The 21,983-nt window shown below is 46.4% G+C and overlaps 1 protein-coding gene across 3 annotated transcripts in view; it reads right to left on the reverse strand.

Moving 5' to 3' along the window:
* Positions 1-21,983, reverse strand: part of abr (ABR activator of RhoGEF and GTPase) — a 187,923-nt gene that overhangs the window by 103,918 nt on the left and 62,022 nt on the right. For 2 of the 3 annotated variants that reach the window (XM_061250409.1, XM_061250411.1), the window contains exons 2-3: positions 17,612-17,790; positions 3,819-3,917 (exon numbers count right to left, since the gene is read on the reverse strand). In XM_061250409.1, the coding sequence (XP_061106393.1) occupies positions 3,819-3,917; positions 17,612-17,790 (278 nt within the window). Of the gene's footprint in view, positions 1-3,818; positions 3,918-10,057; positions 10,668-17,611; positions 17,791-21,983 lie in introns of those variants that run through there. The other variant, XM_061250412.1, reaches the window with a different exon arrangement.

Genomic DNA, 21,983 nt, shown 5'->3' on the forward strand with positions numbered 1-21,983 from the left:
ACACACACACACACACACACACACACACACACACACACACACACACACACACACACACACACACACACACACACTCGGAGTGACTTCACAAACATGACTTTCCATGGGACCTGCAGTCTGTGGGATGGCTAATCCTGTATGACATCACGAGTAGAGCATGTAGGTGGCTACCGCAGTGCCTGAGTAGGACCCCAGCAGATAAAGAGCCCCATTCATCACTGTGAAGGAAATGCCTCGGAGCTCCCCAATATTTATCTTGGGCGGCACACCTCTGTAGGAAGAGCGCCATTCGACAGCTGCCCGCGAAAGCGACTCCACTCCCTCCTCAAACAGTTTACCCCGACTCCAATTTCCCAACCCTTATCCGCAACGAGCGAGAATTAGGACTCATCTACATAAGTGTCTCTACCTTCATCACCATCACAGAGCGTTACTTTCATTCAATAAATGACACTGTCATTTTGCTTAGCAGGCACTCTGCTGGCGTCCCAGAGACTTTTACTGCTCATCGCTTTATAGGGCCGGGTGACTACAAGGTTAAGCACCTTGCTGAAGAGAACATACGCTGTGCTGTCTTAAGCTTTAAACCGGCAACTTCTGACTTTTAAGTTCCTTGATCGCTACCCTACCTCGCTGCTATGCTGTTTAAAAAGATTAAGGTTGAACGCTGGCTCCCCAAAGTCCCCACGCCCTCATTAAGCTTCGGTTACAATGTGCACCTTGAGAGTTTGACAGCAGCCATAATCCCTACTGCACAGTTCTGCGCTCTCCTCCCCCCGTCATTGGCTGGCTCTGCGTGCCCTCGACAACCCGCAGCCAATTACGCGTCTGGCCCAAAGATTTGAACGAATGTGTTACAGGCAAAGCCGTGACCTTTTTTTTGGGCGACGACACTAGCGTCCGCCCAGGACTTCGCTAATGTGAAAAACGTACCCAAAAGTGCTGTGCTACCGATCTCTCTCACAGGACGCGCCTGTGCTATTAACCTTGCCGTAAAAGTCATTGACAAGCAGAACGCTGTTCTCTGACGCTGCAGAAAGTGGAGGAACTTGGGCTGAGGTCACTGTTTCCTGCGCCATGGGACGCCTGCACCGATGGAAGAGGAAACACCCACAGGAGGAAGGGTTGGTTAATGTATTTTAAGGATGGAAAAGCCCCCTGAAAGAGCCTCCGAAATGAACAGGAGAATGAGCCATTTCAGGTGAAAAGAGTAGACGTCACTAACAAGAACGTACAATTATGCCACAACCCAACTGCTGCAGTCATGGTAACCTCATTTGGAAAAACTGCGGGCAATATTCATATGATCAATATTTCTTAGCTTCCCTTACTTGATAAGAGACATTACCAATTACCATCTGTCTAGCAATGGAAACATATGGTATTAATACAGTAAGCTTTTTTTAGAGGGGAAAAAGAAGATGAAGTGACCACGGCCAGTACATGTCAGCCATTTTCTGGATTCACTTGGGCGCTTTGCTTACATTACAGTCATTTTAATGTAGTGGTTGTGTCACATAGGCATTCATCAGAGCTTGTTGACAAAAAGCATGGAGAACACTAAATTAGACCAGCTTACAAGGGACCAGAATCAGGTCTCTGCTTCAGTGAACAAGATACAAATATGCACATCAACTCCCCGAGGTTTGCTCGGAACTGAATTCAAAGGGTTTTTTTGGTCCTCACAAGATTCGGCCCCTATTACCAGGGGTACGTGGGAGTTTTAGGAACGTAGCAGACCAACTACAAGCCCTAACAAGCCAGAGACCCAGCTCCGAAATGCACTGGAAGGCTGGAGAGTATCGGGGTGGTGCAGTTTTCTGTCAATCAAACATGCCGCATCGTTGCAGGTACTTGTGTTTTTCGCCATTCTGGGCTAGCACAGAACATCACAGAAGGACACTGCACCACACAGACATTTTACAAACAGAATAATAAATCAGCATTGCTAATGCCGGACCTTCAAAAGTGTGTTTATAATAGCTGCTAGGCTTCCACTTTCTCCCTTTTTCCAGGCAACCGTAAAATCTTACCATCTTGACTTGCTTTGTCTGGCTTTGGCAGGGGCTTAAGGACTGTTAGTGCAAATCTGACCCAGATCAATTCTGTCTCTGGGGGCCATAACCCTGGGAGGGCCATTTCAACCTGACCGCTTCAGGTGCTGCTTCTTATCGCTATCCGAAAAACGAGACAACCTCCGCGCTGGGGAAAAGTACCGGCACCCAGGAGAATATAATAAAAAACCTGCTGGAGGTGCAGTTTTAGAAGCCCTTTCAGCAAAGCCAGAAATACAGATTTAAACTGTGGTTGGAATCGGCCCGCGCCATGTCTTATGCTTAACACATAAAGTAACCTCCTGTCAGCGGGGCCTGACTCAGCATTTTACTGGCCCATAAAGGTGTGCTAATCTTCGTGGCGTCGCTGCTTAACCAATCAGAGCTGCTCTCGCTAAGCTCTTCATTTCTTAAGAAACGACCAACACGACTGCTGATGGCACCCGATACGCAAACCAGTATCAAGGGCACTTTTGCCACGACCATAACTTTTATAATTTGCCTGTAAGCCCCCGATTGCAATTACCGTCATCCATAAACATGCAAACGACTCACTTAACGCACTGTATTTCATTGCTAATGTAGAAAGCAATTTGTACACTTCATAAAAGACTTTGTCCTCTGTTCAAAACTACCGTACTACAATGACATTTGTACTAAACAGGCTGCTGGCAGGTTCTTAAACAATTCTTACATGTGTAGCAAAAAGTTCTGGGAAGAGTGTTACATATAAATGTCATGTTTTATGGGCTAAAGTGAAGTCATTATTTCAGTTTTGGTAAAGAGTACATACATAAAGGGATCGTTTTCATTTTTCATCCAAATCTACTAAGTTTCTTACCACAAATTACATAATAAATTGGGCTCAAAGCACCCCTATACCGAGTTTGCATAGCTCACTCTGTTAGCCTTTAGCATTGTTAACCAAATACCATTAAATGAATGGAGGCTTTGAATCTCCACCTGACAGCGAACTATCCCTTTAACGCTGAACAGTAAGTAAGCAGGAAACAGGGGGCGCCTGGAGTTTGGCATCATTCCTGTACTGACAGGAAGCCTTACTGCTGGCCTTCATCCTGAGCTCAGTACAGTAAACACACCACAGAGTAAGTGGGTACGGCCATATAATCAAATAAACAATAAACACCCTCGCAAAGCTCCTCCTCCTGTTCATATCATCCCTATTTCTGCTTTTGCATGCTGGCCTGAGATGCCTCCAGTGCATTGTCTATGTCAAGGCTGGCCATCCCTGTTCCAGGAGATCTACAGTCATGTAGGTTTTCACTCCAACCCTAACAAAGCACATCTCATTCAACAAAGCCCTTTCAGCAAATTTAGAAATACAGATTTAGTCGTTCGAATGGCCTGTATGATTTCTGATGCCAGTTACCTCGGTAACATTCTGTCTCAGCACTTTAATGGCTCGTAAAGATGTGCACTTTAACCAATAAGAGCTCCTCTCTGTAAGCTCCTCATTTCCTAAGAAATGGCCACCATGACTGCTGATGGTACAAAAAGCTTACACAAACATAACTATTATAATCTGTTTGCCTATAAAGCACACCTCCTTCAACAGCAAGCGATATCACCGAGCCCCTAATTAGTAGGTGTGCCGAATTCGGGTTGAAATGAAAACCTAGAGTACAGTAGATCTCCAGGAGCATCATGTGTGAGGAACACTTATCGAGCAGATTTGGTGCGTTCGGCACGTTTTGGCGAGCCAGGCCCTGATGTGAAATTGCGAGCGGACACTGAAGCACTTACCACCCGCAGGGCGTCCAGCTGGTTGATGTAGATCTCCTCGCTGGCCAGAAACCCGGAGAGCACCAGCTTCTTCATCTCCAGCCCTTTCTCAATGTCGCCCTGCCAGGGAGAGAGGAGAGAGCTTCAGAGACACAGTCATGTACAAAACACAGCACACCAGTGAAGTACACAACACAGCACACCTGTCATGTACACAACACAGCGCACCAGTGAAGTACACAACACAGCACACCTGTCATGTACACAACACAGCGCACCAGTGATGAACACAACACAGCACACTTGCCATGTGCATGGCACAGGAACCTGCGCATTAAGATACTATACTAGTCATCTATGTGGTCAGGCTCTGAATACTACCATTCGTACCCTTTTCCACTCAAAAGCAGTTTGAATTTTTTTGTTTGCTGGTAAAACCTCAAGCTTGGACTGCCAGCAAAACTCGGGCAAACACCAGACAACACTGTGCTGTCTTGCGCTATGGCGTAGCTATGGTAACAGGCCATACAAAGGAACACCAACTGTGTTTACAGGGGTAGTCAGCTGGTGGCTCCAGCACTTATTAGCCTGCTTTCTTCCATACAGAGAATAGGTGGAACCCGTTAGCGTTAGCACATCACCCTTATTCACACGCCAAGAGGCTTCTTTACTGGATATCTGTATTCCAAGCGCTTGGGCCTCGTAGAGGACAAGAGCGGGGGGAGATTAAAGTGAGCACACGCTCTTTCAGAGGAACCCTAATGAGGGAACTCTCTATGGCGAGTTAAAGAGCGATTAACGCAAGAGAGGCTTTCTGGAGAGTGTCTCCAACACCTCCTCATCCGCGTTTGGGTCCCAATGCGGCGAGAGAAGGGGGGGGGGGGGGCGGGCCGGAGGAAGGGTCATGAATATGCATGACCTCACTCGCTGATCCGCGGAAAACCGGAGAGAGGCTCCGCACGGAATATCAAACAGCCGGTTTCTCCCGGAGGCCGTGGCAGGCTGGGGAGAGGGCTCCACCTCTGGGTGACGTGGCCCCGCTGTGGAAGTGTCCGCTGGCCTGGTCACACGCTGGGTGACGTGGCCCCGCTGTGGAGGTGTCCGCTGGCCTGGTCACAGACTCCCTCAACCCACCGTACGCTACTGGTCAGGCTGTTAACATTGATTACATTCAATAGAGGAGTGAAGGAGAGCTTCTTGAGCACAATCAGAGCCTTTCTCTTTAATGATACACAGAAACGTCAGCGCAGAAAGGGAAATACCCGATGCGCTACAGGCTAGCTAAAAAGAAAAGAGGATTCGAAAAGGTGCTCGAGAAGCAGGACAAATAGACTTTAAATTAAACAGAGTGCATCCCACTGAGCTCCACAGTCTCTTATTTCCGGCAAGTCTCTGTGAAGTTGTCTGGGTAAGGAGTCTCATACAGAAAATCCTGTCTGCTTGCCACAGCTCTAAAGCAGAAACAGAGAGTAAATAGCATACCACAGTGCCCGCCAGACCTGGAGCAATTATGTAACTGTTTTGGATTCAAATACTTCTCTGTGCTCGATTACTCTCGCCTGGTGCAATTAAGCCAACCAGGGACCAGTATGTGGGGTTTTGCACTTTCTGAGAGTATTTCACATGTTCCAATACCCCAGACACCAGACAGCAAAGCGAAGAGAAGTATTTGAATTCAAAACAATTACGTAATCGACCCAGGCGTGATGAGCACATGCAAGAACAGAGTAAACAGCTTATTGCAGTACCCATACAGCGTGTGCAAGCACGTTTTGTCATATTTGTATAGTAAGCCACCGGACTCGTTTCCTCATTGCAGACAATACATGCTCTGTGCTGGGTCCTACTCTGTGAACAGACTGGAGGCCCCATACTCTCCCCTCTACCGCATTCAAGCCTGTTTAGTCTAAATTTAGTCTATTTAGCTTAGTTTGCATGTTTTTTAACTGCACATTGCTCTTTTTTGAGCAACTGTTATTTTAATGCGTTCCATTATTATTTGGAGGGCCCGATCATTTCAATGGGTTGTCACATCACTGTGGATTCCCTCGTTGATTTGAGAGGAGAGGCAGTAGCACGAGCGTCCTGATACAGCCAGCCGCCACTGTGTTTCTATTGGGAACGAGTAACAGAATCCACTATCCACAGAAGCTCTTTGCTATCTGAGAATATGGTGCAGGTGTTCTGCGATGGATTGGTGACCGGTCCAGGGTGTATTCCTGCCTCTCGCCCAATGCATGCTGGGATAGGCCCCGACCCTGACCAGGAATAAGCGAGTGGACAAAGGATGGACAATGGATGGATGGTAGGGGTATCGGTCTTCCATTTTGAATGAGGTTTCGGGGAGAGCCATACTCAGAGGCTGCAACCACATGAAGGAGAAGTGTGAGAAGATGTGGTGAGGTTTGATCTGGCTTCCACCAGCTCCAGGGCCGGCCTCTCACTGGCACTGGGAGCGGAGATAAGCCTGGCTGGCACAGCACCGTGTGATCCAAGGAACGTGCAGGTGTGGACATACAGTACATAGGATAAGATAAGGCATATTTTATTGAACCCCGTGGGGTAATTTGTCCTAACCACCAACCTTCCGGGTTCCAGTCATGTACCTTAGCCACTAGGCTACAGGATGCGCCTAATAATATCATTTCAAATTTCACCCGGCAACCCTGCATGTATGTGTGCGGGGGGGGGAAACGAACACTGACAGGAATAAGAAATATTCGCAGGCCTGCGTTTCTCTCTTTCTCTCTCACAGAGTTTCCTTTGAGCTCTGTGCTCTAAGCCAAGGTACTAGGCTGTTCTGAACACAGGACTACGCCTGTACGAGGTGTGCCCAAAAACTCCTCCTCTGTGGACTCTGTGTTTGCTTTGGCTGGGTGAAAACGCTGACACTGGACAGAACCGGACCAGCGTGGACACACCTGCCATTCTCGGACACTGAGCTCACCGTTTCCACCACCTGAGTCTGGAGGCCTTTCACACCAGTACAGCGCCGGCCTTCAACAATAACACCCAACCACTGCACACTGTACACTGACTGAACACTGTACACTGCATACTGAACACTGCACACTCTACACTGCATACTGTATACTGAATACTGTACACTGCATACTGAACACTGCATACTGAACACTGTACACTGCATACTGAACACTGTACACCGCACAGTGCATACTGTACACCGCACACTGAAATAGTGCTTTCTTTTTTAATAACAAGGATAACTGAATTATATTCAAACAAGTACAAAACAACTTTAAAAATTATGCCCAGAGCTTAGTCATACGAATCATACCAGAATCTAAGCATATCGAGTACAAAACAGGCTTTCAAAAATTAGACCCAACAACTATTGCTAAGCAAAATAGTTTTTTTTAAGTAACAAGGACTGAATTGTATTCAAACAAGTGCAACGCCTACTCATACAAATACAACACCTGGCCTACACAAAGGAAGTCCAGAGTCTACTCAAATAACCACATCACAGACCTTTACAAAGGAGGCCTTGGGAAACGTGACGACTGGAGCAATTTATGTTCCAGAACTTATATGAACTTATACGACGACAGCCCTGGGTCTCTACAGGTTTCTCACGTATTCAGAGTTTCGAAAGAAATCGAATATGTGCTCAGTTTTCCTGACAGAAACATCTCAAGGTTGGAGAAAAGCTGTCCCCCAAATCTCAAAAGGCACACAGCGCATAAAAGCAAACAGCTGCACCACAGTGCAGTCCAAGTATTCGGACAGTGGTGCAATTTCCGTTCTTTTGGCTCTGCGCATGGGATTTGATATGAAGCAATGAATAATACCTTTAAAGTGCAGACTGTCAGCATTAATTTGAGGGTATTTACATCCATGTCAGGTGATCCATGTAGGAATTACATCCCTTTTTATACATAGTCCCTCCATTACAGGGGACCAAAAGCTGGCTTCTCAGCTGTTTCTGATTAGTCAGGTGTATTCAATTGCTTCCTTAGTAAAGGTATAAGAAAATATCTAGTTTTGATTCTAGGAAATTGTACCACTGTCCAAATACTTACGGACTGTCGGGAGAACATTGCACTACTCTGATTATAAGCATCAAGTAAACCGGAGAACTGAATGAAGTAATTTTTTATTTTCTGAATAATCGCTTTTGTGAAGATCTAAAACTTGATGACATGATTGGGAAAATAAGAGATGCAAAATAAACATAATCAAAATTGTTAAATGAGTTTGATTGAACTCTCTGCCAAGGCTAAAAACAATGCAAAGAATTCAGTCCAACTCTTTCATGTTTTAATCACATGCTTAGGTTTATTAGGTCATAACAAGCTCCTTATCGAGCAGGACAATCAGGAAAGAGAGAAAAAACAAAGGTGTTGTTTCAAGGAGCTGAAAAAATAGGTTTAGTAACGCCGCTAAGACAAGGCTAAAATCCTTACACAGCATGCTACACCAGATTTAAAGGCATTCATGCGTAGACCAAAATGTAGTGCCGTAGTGTCGTGTACATGTAGTGTATTTCAATTCCAGGCCCACACAAGGATAAGCATAAACAACGGGAGTCATTGAGATCATCATCATCCCCCTCATCATAATAACAGGCTCAGTGTGTGTTCGGTAATGATGATGATGTACAGGAAGTCCCCACAGATCGGTGTGACACCTAACGTTGACAATGTTTTTCTTCCAGTTATAAAACTGTACAACTGCATTCATAACATCTGTCAGTGTATCTGCAGCTTCAAGTCAGCCAGACGCATGTTGAAAAGTCTCACACAGACTATAAACAGGTATCCAAAGCCTGCGTTTCTTCAACGGCGTATCGTGTCTGCTAGCACGCTAAAATGCAAATAAAGATTCAAGCCATTGTTCTCGCGTTTCACAATATGCCCATCTCAGAATTTGGGGCCGGGAAACCAGGGGGACACGATTGTCTGTTTCAGGAAGTATCCCGCCGTTTTCGGCTGCTGAGTGTGTAATGTTCTTTCCAACGGATTTGCAAACTGTTCTCCCTCCCGTGGCAACATTTCTGCAGCCACGCAGCGATACAGGGCTAACTGCAGACGGTCATTAAAACCCCTCAAAGAAGAGCTGCCGGTTTCCGGCCCTGCGAATGATAAATGCGACTTTGAGGCTAACACGGTCAGAACCACAGGCTAATTAAGACAACAGGAAACAAACAACAGCGTGTGAACTACTTTGCTCTCTGCATTCTGTCTTTCAACAAACTCCACAGACAACCATTCCTCCACTGAACGTGAGACCGACAGACACTCGGTAGTGCAGCCTGTGTTTTTACAGTGAGTTTAGAGAGTCGGTCTTAACAAGTATTTTGGTCTTATATCTGGACTTAACTTCTTTTGCTAAATAAGACAGAAATACTGCCAAAAAGGCAGACAGCTTGACTTATTCATTTTGCCAATACAGGTAAGAAGATTTCACTTGAAAGCGAACAGTAACTTAAAATAAGTTCATATTTTCTACTTGATAGAGAAGAAAAAGATTTGAATTCTCATAACAAGACTAAAACACTGCAGACAGTGCTGCAGTGTGGGACCTAAGCTTACATTGACAGGTTGTATCCCTCTGTCCCTCGCCCGTTTGGAGGGAGCCAGCCACCGCAGGCAGATGGGTGTCTCCCATCTCTCACACCCCCCACCCACGACTGACAGGAGGGGGGCGTGCCAGCCTCACAAACATTTATGATTCATCCTAGTGATTAACAAGCCCATAAAAGCAAGGCCGAAAAAAGCCTGCATATCTTATCAGCCAGACAGCCCGGCCGATCACGACCGCTTACGGTAACAAGCCGTCTCAACGCACGCGGGCGACGTTAGACGCTTTCTCCTTTTCCTCGAGGCGAAAAACTTGAGAAAATCACTATACGGGGAGGGGTAAGATCTCCTCTGTCAGAGAGAACGGGGTGTCTGACCAACAGTTGATCTGGAGGAAAGAGTACAGCAGAACTTTGCAGTGAAAACCCATGCGCTGTTTCCCAACAATCTCACTGCACTGTTCTTTACAGCCACCGGACCTCAGAAGAAGCGCAGACCAGTGGAGTGCGAAAACAAGCCACGAAGAAGGACACTACGTCAAAAACAGAGTTTTAATATTTTCCACTACGCTATTTTTAGCACTGCCAAACGGCCAAAGCCACCGCAGTTAAGCCGGCGAGCAGTTGGGAGGTTTTGCTCTTTCTTGTTGGTTCTCTCTCTCTCACTCTTTCTCGTTCTCTCTCTCTTTTCCATCTCCTCTGCGATGGTCGCTCTCACCTTAAAGGGCCTGTGGCCAGGAATCAGGGGGCTTTCCAAGTCCAGGTCCCCGCTTTCAAAAATGTCCTCATCTTCCAGGACCCTGTCCAGAAAGCCTATGACCTCGTCCTCCTCCTCCATGGTGGCGGGCAGGTCTGATCTCACACTCCCCTGGGCCTGCCTCCACACATCAGCCTGTCCGTCAGAGCAGCCCCGGCAACCGGCCCGCGGGTCTCTCTGGAGCACAGCTGTGTGCTCTCTCTCTCTCTCTCTCTCTCTCACACACACACACACACACACACACACACACACACACAGTCTCACTCTCTCTCTTTCTCTCCCTCCCCCTCTGTCTATTACACACACACAGACAGTTAGTTATGCCTTTCAACTCCACGTAGCTGCACTGCCCTCACACAGACACCTAAGATTACACACACACACGGACACACAGACACACACACACACAAACACTCCGGCTGGCTCTCGCTCAGGAGGTTGAGGCCGCGCCTCCCGCCCCGCTGGCTTCCTGATTCGTCATTGCCAGCCGAGCTGCGGCAGCCGGCCCTGTCCAAACGGCTCCCCTGCAGGAGGGCGGGCGAGCGCGAGAGAGAGAGCGAGCGGCCACTTCCTCAAACCGCTTTCCCCTCCCGGAGCCTGCCTTCTGAGTGCGCTCAGAACCCCGCCGCCCGGGCAGAGCCCCCGCTGCTGCGGAGCCGTAAATTACAGACCCGCGCCGTCGACCAATGGCGCGGTCCTCTGCCCTGGTCCGCTGTGCGTGCGGAGAAACTTTGCGCCGTCGCGTAATCCCACTAGGTAGTGAAATGACCGGCGGTTAAACCTCCTGGAGGGGGGAGACGAGGGGTGCCGGCGGACTGGCTGGAGCGAGACTGCCAGCCTTTTACGACTGCAGGATGAGATAACGTTGCATAGGAAGTGAGCGCGCATGGCCGCGGACGTCATTACGCCCCGGGGTTCGTAAAAACCACAACTGCACCTAAGCGGGGGCATCGCAGAGAAAGAGAGAGAGAGAGAGAGAGAGAGAGAGTAGACCCAGACCCCCCTCCTGGCCTGGCTACCCCTAAATCTAACCACCGCAGGAGACTACGGAGGGTACAGGGTACATTTAACATGGAGGCTATAGCAGTAAGGCATTATGGAGATAAGTGAGGCAATAACTAAAATGGACAATCTGTGGTTGCCAGGTGTGGCCGCAGCGTGTGTCAGTCGCTGCGAGTGCTTTTCACAGCACCGATTCAGGAGCAATTTTCAACAACAGCCCGTTTCTCGGCTCATTGTCATGCGCCACTGTTTTTTGTTGCCTGCACAATCTTGCCGCACTTGGCAGCCTACACGCAGTGTGGAAACTTCATTGGCTAAAGGAGCCGTTACTTTTTAACAGACTGCCAATAGGGTCTGTTGCAAAATACATAATTTCCTTTCAGGGGTTCGGCTGCCAAAGACGGCAGTTTGAGAACGGTCCCCGTTTGGAATTGGATATAAATTGAGTTTCATTTTCAACACCACATGCCAAATATTTTATCTTCTTTCAGATTTGGACAGATTAGCGGGGGAAAAACCTATTTTTAAATTCAAGTAAGATTTTCTTTTCTTTGGCTTTATTTCAATAGACTACATTACATCTATAACAGCTATGGAGTCAGTGTTGTCAAAGCTACTCTATTCTCCATCCGGCAGCACTCACAACTCTAACTGCCAGGACGAGCAACACAGCAGCTCAAGTGATTACAATTATAAAATATAATTGCATATAATTATAATGACACACTGCAGCGCCCCACTTCCTGTGTAAGACGCCTCTAATGAGTGTTTGTGTGGGATGTGGGGAGGGAGGATGGGAAAGGCTGAAGATCCACCCCTCCCCCCTCACCCTCCCTTAACTCCCAGCCTCTTACAGCCGTTTACTGGAAGACTGTGTGGCAAACAGGGAAAGTCTGTGGGGCTTCAGGGGGGAGGTGTTCGAAGTGCCGTTCCACAGTCTGCTAGAAAAACATCATCCATGAAGAGCTTTGCGAACTGGAACGCAATATAAGAACTGGAGTTTTGGCAATGGTACAATATTTGAAGGTCACTATAATTACAGATACTCAAATAGCATGTCAATCAGTACATGCATATATATAGATATACAGTGCAGTCTAAGTATTTGGAAGGTGGTACAATTTCTGTTCTTTTGGCTGTGTATTCCAGCACATTGGATTTTCCTATTTTTCAGCCTCTTGGCACAACTCTTGGCCTCATGGTGACAAACACCAATAACTCCAAAGGCAATCAAAAGCCTGGAATCAAGACTAGATACTTAAAGCTTTCTTATACCTGCACTAAGAAACTGACTGAATACACCCGACTAATGAGAAACTGAGAAGCCAGCTGTCCAATTACTTTTGATCCCCTAAGATGGAGGGATTTCATGGATGTATTTATACACGGATCACCCGGTAAAAACTGTAAAAATGTCAAAATAATTATGGACTGCACTATATGTGTGTGCATGTGCATATACAGTGAGCTCCTTAGGTCTTGGGGAAAATATATATTTGTTGTGGCTCTGTACTCCACAGTTCCAAGATTTGTAATCAAGCAATTCACACGTGGATGAAGATTTTCAGCTTTTATTAACAAAAGCTTTTCATATATAGCACCCAGATTTTAAGGGCACCATAACATTTGGAACAAATGGTTTCACGTTTCGCCCAATGTATGCTGGAATAGGCTCCAGCCCCCCTGCGACCGTGTTCAGGATAAGCGGGTTAAGATAATGGACGGATGGATGGCTGGATGGTTTCACATGTGTTTCTGATTAGTCCAGTGCGTTCAATCGCTTTCTTAGTGCAGGTATGAGAAAGCTTTCAGTATCTAGTCTTGATTCTAGGTTTCCTATTGCATTGGAGTCTATTATTGACGTTTGGGAACATGAAGCCCAGAGTTCTGCCAACGAAAGCCAAGGAAGCCATTATGAGAGTGAGAAATAAGAACAAGAAACTGTCCAGAGACATATGCCAAACAATAGGCTTACCAAAATAAACTGTTTGGCAGAGTTTCAAAGAAGAAAAAACACTTCTGAAATTGGCAAACAAGAACAAAAGGTTCAAATGGGCAAAAGAACACAAAGACTGGATGGAATACCACCAATAATCCCCCAGAATCAGCCTCTTCACTGTTGCAAAGTGATGTCTGCAGGGTACTGTTCAAGCCGACCTGTGGGGCGTATTTCCCAAAAACTCGGATTTACTTGTCCTCTTGCGCAGTTGTACCTTCCACTTCTCTTTCTGTCCTGGTTAGAGCCGGTTCCTCTCTTCTTTCAAGACAGTAGTGCACACCTTTATATAAAATCTTCAGTTCCTTGGCTCAGTTTGGCTCAGTTTCTATTCCATCTCACAGATGGAGCAGCCTTCATCTCTCAAAACAACAATTCACAGTCTAGAAAAAGCGTTTTTCTTTTGCTCATTTGAAACCAAAATCAAACTTTAGAAATTCCGCCGTACTAGATGGTGAAATAATAGAAATAAATAAATTTTTTAGCTTCTTTAAACAGCACAATTGCTTTGAGCTGCACTTAATATAATGGGAGTGGTTTCTCTAGTGTCGAATTAGCGCATTAGCATGATTACTGAAGGATGAGGTAACAGGGTGCTGTTCCTGCACTGGAGTAATGGCGGCTGAAAATGGGGCTTGGCAATCATGTGGAGATTGAATTAAAGAGCAGCAGCAAACAGCAACAGCAATTTATCACATTATCAATGTCTCGGCTGTATTTTTTACGATACTGCACGCTGTAGTTGTACATGTGTGTGCGTATATGAACACAAAAGTATGTATTCTGTTTTGTATACATGTACAGAATCCTTATATATACACACACACACACACACTGAAGAAAGCAGCAACATCAGCAAGAAAGCTCTGGTCATCTCTACGTTAGTCTATTCTCCAACAAACAGTCACGACACCTCTTACACAGAGCGAAAGATGCGCACAAATTCAGGCTATTTTCAGCCGGAGAAACAGGGAAACAGTCTCTTGCATGTCATGGGGAGAAATGCGCAACCACTTTGAGACAGTTTCCTCATTTCTTTTTTTTTCCCATGACAGGCGAGACAGCTCAGTAGCGCGTTTCTGAGAATTTTCAGCCAGGCTGTCTGTCCCACGGAGGCAAACGCCAGCCAGAGAAACCTAACACCACCGCAAAGCTCCATATAAATAAAGTGGAGTATTTACCAGGGGAGGGGAAGTTAGAAAGTGGCGTAAAGAGCTACGCACACAGCCCTGACTAAACACAAACACAAAGTACAAAAGCGCCCTGAACTGTAAGCAAAAGCGCGTGAGTAATGATTAACGTCGAGTCACTCTCCCCCTTCCGTACACGGCGCGCTTCACCTGCGTCAACATGGCCGGAGCGGAACTCAAAGAAGGGGACATTCTTAACCCCACGACACGGTGAGCCTCGCTGGTAGTGTCAAAATCAGTGCCTGTCTGTCATTTCAGGATATTTGCCTCAATACCGCAGATCATCGAAATGCTCACAGACCAGTTAATTTGTCACTCACAGAGAGAGCGAGAGAGAGAGAGAGAGAGAGAGAGAGAGAGAGAGAGAAAAAGAGAGAGAGAGCAATAGAGAAGGAGAGATAGGGAAAGAACGAGAGATATAAGGAACTTATATCAGTCGATAATACATATGATTGTGAAAATAATTCCATAATAAATAACCCACTGAAGTGGACAGTGATCATGTAAGCGAGTGGCTTTGTAGCAGGAGTGATGTCACAGAATGCAACAAGCACTCAACACCACACACATGTTCCCTGCAGGGCGAAAAGGCCAGTTTATATATGACCTCTGACCTACGGATCAGCACTTATGCCACAGAACAGTAACAACAGATTTGCTCGCCTAAAGCCATCCCACCGCCATTCAACATGAAGTTTCCCACTTCCACCACTAGATGGTGTGGCATAATCTATTTTGGAGAATTCTGAAGTCTTGTAAATCTGCATGGAAAAACCATGTGAATATGGCTAGAATTGGGCTTCACACCCATTTCCAGAAAGAGAAAATAAAACATTAATTAACCATAATATATAATGAATAATCCCTAATTATAAAACAAATAGAAGAGGAAAGAGGTTATACCAATTAAAAGATAAAGATAAACAATGTTTTGAACAGAAATATTTTTCCCTATTGTAATGTTAGTAAGACTGAAGGTCGGGGCCGGTTTCCAGTACAACCTTTCCCAACACAGCATGGACCAGCTTTCGCACAGAGAGCTCACGAGCCGGTCACATGACCTCCTGCCTTCGCACATGCTCAGTTCCGCCCCCGCTCAGGCATGGACCTGTGACCTCACAGTCAGCCCCCTGTGCGGGAGGTTCAGGGCGGGGTCAGCTGCTCCTCTCCTGCAGAGCGGCTGGATAAAGAACTGAGGGCGGCACGCTGAGCTGCCAGCATCCGTGACAGTTTAAACTGCGCCTGAAGTCACGCGAGGATAAAATAAACCAAAATACACAGAACGCAAACCAGCTGGAGGTCCGGAGCCTTTACGAATCAGCATAATACGCCCCAGGGGCTTGGTCAGGGTTTAGTATATCCAACTGACCCCCTTCCCACTGTCTCATTTTAAAATACAGATAATTCAGCGGGGGGTTGTTCGTGAATGCTGGGTGGGATGGTGACCCTCGAACCTAGCGCGGGTCCCCCTGTGTGATTGGAGGTTTCGATCCCCACCGTGTCACTTCCTGTGTTGTGATCCCATCCCTAGCAGTTACACTCAGCTTTGCTTTTGTGAAAAATGCATATGTATATCATTCAAGGGAGTACAAGCACCTTTTTTTTGTATCTTATGAAGATTATCCTTTGATGCTCTTATATGCTTTTTAAAATATTTGGTGCAACCCTCTCTCTCCGAATAAAAAAGGAGGGGGGGCCTGCCCAGTGGCATTTCAAAAATAATAGATGATTTATAGATCATTGCCACAGAAGTCACTTCACAGAAATTGAAGTAATATGCTGTTCTTTTCCGTTTATCCTTTAATACACAGGAAAGCTGGGAACCTGACTCACAGCAGATAAATGCAATTTCCCTCCACGGGAATGTCAATCAGCGCGTTAACATCATCGACTCGAACGTGTTAGTGACGAACGGCCGCTCGATTTCCAACTCCAGAAGCACCATTTCTCCCTTCGCCGTACGAGTCTTCAAAGAATGCGTGGGTGGCAGTTACGAATCGCTTAATTAGCTTGTACAGGTGTCCATTTTGATTCATTAACTTAACTTGTGTAGGTGGCTGTTCAGGCTCATTTAATTAACATTACCTTTAATTGATTCATCTTTCAATTTAAATATTCATTTTTCTCAAAACTCCCAAGTTAAAACTGTTGAGATTCTCTAATTTACATTAGTCTACATTACAGTACCCGGAACGCACCGCAGAGCCGCAAAAAGATTCAGAATTAACCTTTCAAGTCAGCCTAGCCTTTTAAAGTACTTAAGACCTTAAGGAAGGTCATATTTCAGTTGGGATTTTCAGTGAGGTAAACCCTTTATTCACACGCACGCACGCACGCACGCACGCACGCACGCACGCACGCACGCACGCACGAACGAACGCACGCACGCACGCACGCACGCACGCACGCACGCACGCACGCACGCACGCACGCACGCACGCACGCACGCACACACACACACACACACATAAATAGCCTTGGGAAAATAAGGACTACAAAGGCGATGGGTTTAAATTCTTTGTGGAAATCCTGGTCATTGTGCTCATTTATTGAGAAATGACTTGAGCGTCACGGATAGACAATGGATAAAGCACCGAGCTGCTGAATAGCAAATGGCAGTTGAACGCCATGGATGACATCATCATCAATCAGGCTTGGCCCTGCTCCTGCAGATGACTACAGTGAAAAGCGGGGTCTTAATTTACCGCTTAATTGCGGAAAGGGGATGAGCTTGGTCGGTGAGCAAGCGGAAGTCACATTACACGACTCGGAAAAACATGAAAACCGACCGAAAAACATGAACAAGAGCTCATCAGCCACTTCATTAGCTTGTGTGTGGCTAATCCCATTAGCAGAACAACATTGCAGTGCCTACGCTTTCTCCAAGGCTCTGTGGCCTCCACCCGCAAGCAGACCCAGGTCAAATACGTAATTGTTTTGGATTCAAATACTTTTCTGGGCTCCACTGATCTTACCTGGCGCAACTGTGAGCCAACCAAGAAGACGAGAAGGTGGGGGTTCGCACCTTTTGAGAGTATTTCATAGGTACCAGACAAGCTCAGTAAAGCATAGATTTTAAAGCGTAGCATGCAAATCTAAAACAATGACTTATTACTAATTTTCCCCAGGTCTACTCTCTACCTCGTCCATAAACCGCTGACTCCACACACAGTGACTCAGCTGAAAAACCTCCAGTGTCTGCACTCTCCCTGTGGACGTCAGCAGAAGACAACAACAGTGCCCTGCAGCGACCCCAGGCCCAGAGGAGCGATGGCGGCAGAGCTGTGGAGTGCGGTTCGGGGGGGACGGGGGGTTTTTGGGACTCACCCCCGGGAGCAGGCCCTCGTGGGGCATGGGGGACACGGGCTCTCCGTCGGGCCCGCGGGCGCACAGCTGCGGGGACATGGTGGGCGACTCGTCGATGAAGGGCATGGTCTCCGAGCCGTCCTGGGACTTGCGGTCCTCAGCGGCGTCGCCATCGTAGCCGTCCGTGTTGTAGTTGAAGTCTGCGGGGGGAGGAAAAGGAAGAGGAAGCGGGGTTAACCCTTTCAGTCCCAAAGCCCCATATGAAGCGGCTCCAAAACGGGAGAGCACCTGTGCTTCAAGCCGGTTACCTGTGCTAGGACGATAAGGTGCTCAACAGCCAGGATAGTTAAGTAATAAGGACTCCTTACCCAAACAACTTTGCGGGGACTAGCCTGAAATAAGAAACACTGGAGGATGGGAAGCTCAGAGCAAAACACACGGTTTACTGCAACAAAATGGCTCCACCACAATCCCAAGGGGTTTTGGCTTTTATTGTGAAAATTAAGAAAGATTAGTAAATTTAAGTAAATAGGACAAAACATTAGAATTGCAGTCATTTTGATTGGTCGAAAAGGTATGAGGTCGAAAGTGCCACATGGAATGCTTGGGATTTTACAGTAGTTGCGTTGGGTGCCATACGGCACTCTTGGGACCGAAAGGGTTAAATCTCTTTAGGGGTTTACTCGCACGTGGTCACGCACAGTGCAGCGAAGGTATCATCAAATCTGGCCCTCGAATCCGAACCCTGCCCTGGTTTCCCTTTCCCCCCGCAGAATTAACTGAACAATTTGCCTTCACACCTGATTCCCAGGTAAAGTGAGGGTGGAAAAGAACCAGCCCAATCGGCCCTCGAGGACAGCGATTTGATGATCCCTGGTGTAGCGCAACACAACACACATAGCACAACCGAGAAGGGAACTTTGTTTTTAGACAGAGAGCCAAGAGACTCAGACGTTGCCTATGGGACTGCAAGGCACAGCCTGCCCATGACAACATGCTCCAAAACAAATCTCTCATGCTGATGTAGCAGCAGTACCATAGCCTGAGGTTTCTCATGGAGGGTAGCAGTGTAGCGTGATGGTAATCGTAAATGGTTTATCCAAAGCGCTGTACACAATTGATGCTTCTCATTCACCCATTCATACACGCACTCACACACCAACGGCGATTGGCTGCCATGCAAGGCACCAACCAGCATTTGGGGGTTAGGTGTCTCACTCAGGGACACTCCGACACACCCAGGGCGGGATCGAAGTCGCAACCCTCCGACTGCTCTTACCGCCTGAACCAATGTCGCCCCTGATAATGGTAAAGAAACTGGGCTTGCAACAAAGTTTACAGGCTCGATTCCCAGGTAAGACTGTCGCTGTTGTGTTGCCTTGTGGACGCAGTGTAGCGAGAACACACAGTGCCATTGATGCCAAGTACCGTTCCATACCAAGTCCACAAGGCGCATGGCACCTAAAAATGAACACTCTGTGTAAAGCCCGATTTATACTATGTCGCACAACCCCTGTGACAAGTGTTATGACAAAAATGACTCATTTTCAACTGGAGAATAGCTGTCTATGACACTTTTTCTCAGTTTCACGCACCTTCAGAGTTTCGTTTTGTCATGAACACAGCCACACTTGCTTGTGCAGTGTTGATTGGACAGCCAGAGGGAACACTGAAATTCATTGTCACGGAAAGGCTACGACAGGCGCCGCCGTGTCTCCAAAAGTGTAATCATCAGCTGTGTGACATCTGGTTACCATAGAGAAAACAAAACCCTCGCCACAGACCTCCGCCGAAGTATAAATGCAAAACGTTGTGTGACATTTTCATTTTTTTCACGTGACACTTGTTGCAAGGGTCGTGTGACAAATAATAAATCAGGCTTAATTTGCTCTGGATGAGAGCATCTGCCAAATTCCTGTCACGTAATGAATGAGTTAGTCCACTGAGAGTGTCAGGTGAGACAGGCTTGAACAGTATGTTTATTGGGGAGGACTATGCGTACATTTCTGGGTATGTTATTTCTGATTAATACTGAAATACCAGCTTTGCCTATATCGCAAATGACAAAAAATGGATTCACAATAGTTGAGGAAGAAAAATGAAAAACAGAATTTTTCAGCCATAACTAAAGCAACTACAACTACAGCAATTGTACTTAGGCCTACAACAAATACAAGACTAAACTATTAATACCAACATGCTTCTCTTCCGTCAGAGTGGCTACATAAATACAAAGGTGTGAACACAATCAATTTTCTCCTCTCAGGTGACAGCAGTAAATGAGTGTCTATCTGACTGGGTGCTCGGTTGGGCGGTAACTGCCAAATTCAAGGCCATCTCCAACAGAACGTCATCCACCACGTGCCACACAAATGCCAAATAATGAAGTGTTTTTTCCCCCCGCGGCGAAAAGGAACCTTGAGGTAATTCAGTAGAGATTGATAAGGGTGAGCAATGGTAGGGTCTTGTCTCTGTCGGGAAATCGTATCATAAGAATGAGGAAAGATCTGGAGAGGAGCACAACTGAGCTGGATGTACCCGACTGTGGGTGTGTGGTTTCTCGGTGTTTATTAGCCTACCATAAAGGCTAACACCCAATCCTTAAAGCCACGCGAACGAACGAAGAGTCGGAAAAATCCATAGAACACGTTTCAGTGAAGTTGTCTAGTCTGACAAAGAACAGAACGAGTGTTGTCGTTCTGGACCCGAATATCATTTGCTCTGTCTCCGTTTCAAAGACATTTCACTGGTGCGTAACCGCCTCAAAAATGCTCCTATTGGTGGGAAACCAATGATGGCCGCCGGGAAGGGAGTGCTCGTAGTTTCCATACATCATGAGGAAAACAAAGTTTTTGTATTAAATGTAATTTAAAAATAGCCTACTCACTCATTTATCCGGAAAGGAAGAAAATGGAGCAAAACTGAGAGACAAAACCCAGTTTGGTATCCAATTGGTTCCAATGTCATCAGGGCGAAATCCTTGGATCATATCAAGACAGGTTTGCAATACAACATTGCCCCCTGATCACTGGCTTCGCAGCATGTTTGGATGTGGTGTAATAATGAAACAAGACTATATCCTGTTCTCCCCCAACACGACTCGTCTGAACGCCAATAACATCCGCACTGTTCCCAGGGCACGTTGTCACTGGTAACATATCTCTCTCTCCTTCTCTCTCCCTCTCTCTCCCTCTCTCTCCCTCTCTCCACATGAGAAGGCCACACGAAACATACATACAGTAGGGCTGTATCTGCATATCAGAACTCATATTTTCTAGATCGCAGATGTATTTCTAGATGTATTCAGGAGACAAAAACACTATTTATTCTGTTTGCATTTATAGTTCGCATTTCATGCCCCGCCATAAATCCGTCATTTCAGCGCTGGTTTTATTGAACGTTTATCCAATATCTCAAGAGTTATGGGCCTGGCCTTATTCGGGCAGTAAAGAACCCTTCCTGACACAGGATATTGAGGTGTTATATAAACATGGCTACCCGTCCGTGAAAACGTCTGGATACGCAATCATTGCCAGGCATGTATTCACCGGGGTTATAAGTAATCTGGAAAGATAGCTGTCCACTAATTCAAAACCCATGACAGTTAGCAGGAAGGCCGCTACAACTCCAATGGGCGCTCATCGCTTCAAGCATTAATATGAACCAAGTTTACCTGTCTTTTGTCATGAAAATGAGAATAGGGGGCATAACCTCCAACCAGGTCTTATTTCCGATCTCTGTGACGACGATGGTCTGAACTGATGTTTACCTCCAAAATACAATCGAGTCGATACAATAGATTTCTCTCTGCTAATCTTCAACTGTTTCCAGAAAAGCACAGGTCCCTTTAATACATGTTCCTCTTATCTGCAGACGTGTAACAACCCTATTCAAGCTTTCGGTCACAGAAAAAGCAGACGAGCAGACGACAAAGCATTGTTGTGGCACACAGATGGGAACCATAGAAAAGATTCAAGGCCACACAAGTGGTTAGGGCCTATTTAACTCAACCATAATTCATTTTTAAACAACAATTACTCCCTTGATTACAGTAGCAAATAATTTAAAAATAAATAAATAATGAAAAACATAAATATTTGGTTGGCCTCGGCAACGGCTAACGCAAGGCCTGATGCGGATATCTGGGGAAAACGTGCGAGCTGAATATGGCCTGTTAGTTTCTTTCCCTCTTACAGTGCTGGTATCACATGGCACAGCCCACATAAATCCCGCACCGTTCAGGGGGTGACACCGCTGCAGTCCGTCCATCAGCACCAGCCCTGAGGGGTACGCTGTAAACGACAGGGACACAGAGGGGAGCACGAAAAAACCTGCTGAATATGAATTACGGGTAGGTACAGTAACGAGAGATAGCATACAAAATGGGTCTAAA

This window comes from Conger conger, chromosome 7, assembly GCF_963514075.1.
Source record: "Conger conger chromosome 7, fConCon1.1, whole genome shotgun sequence".
Classification (NCBI taxonomy): domain Eukaryota; kingdom Metazoa; phylum Chordata; class Actinopteri; order Anguilliformes; family Congridae; genus Conger; species Conger conger.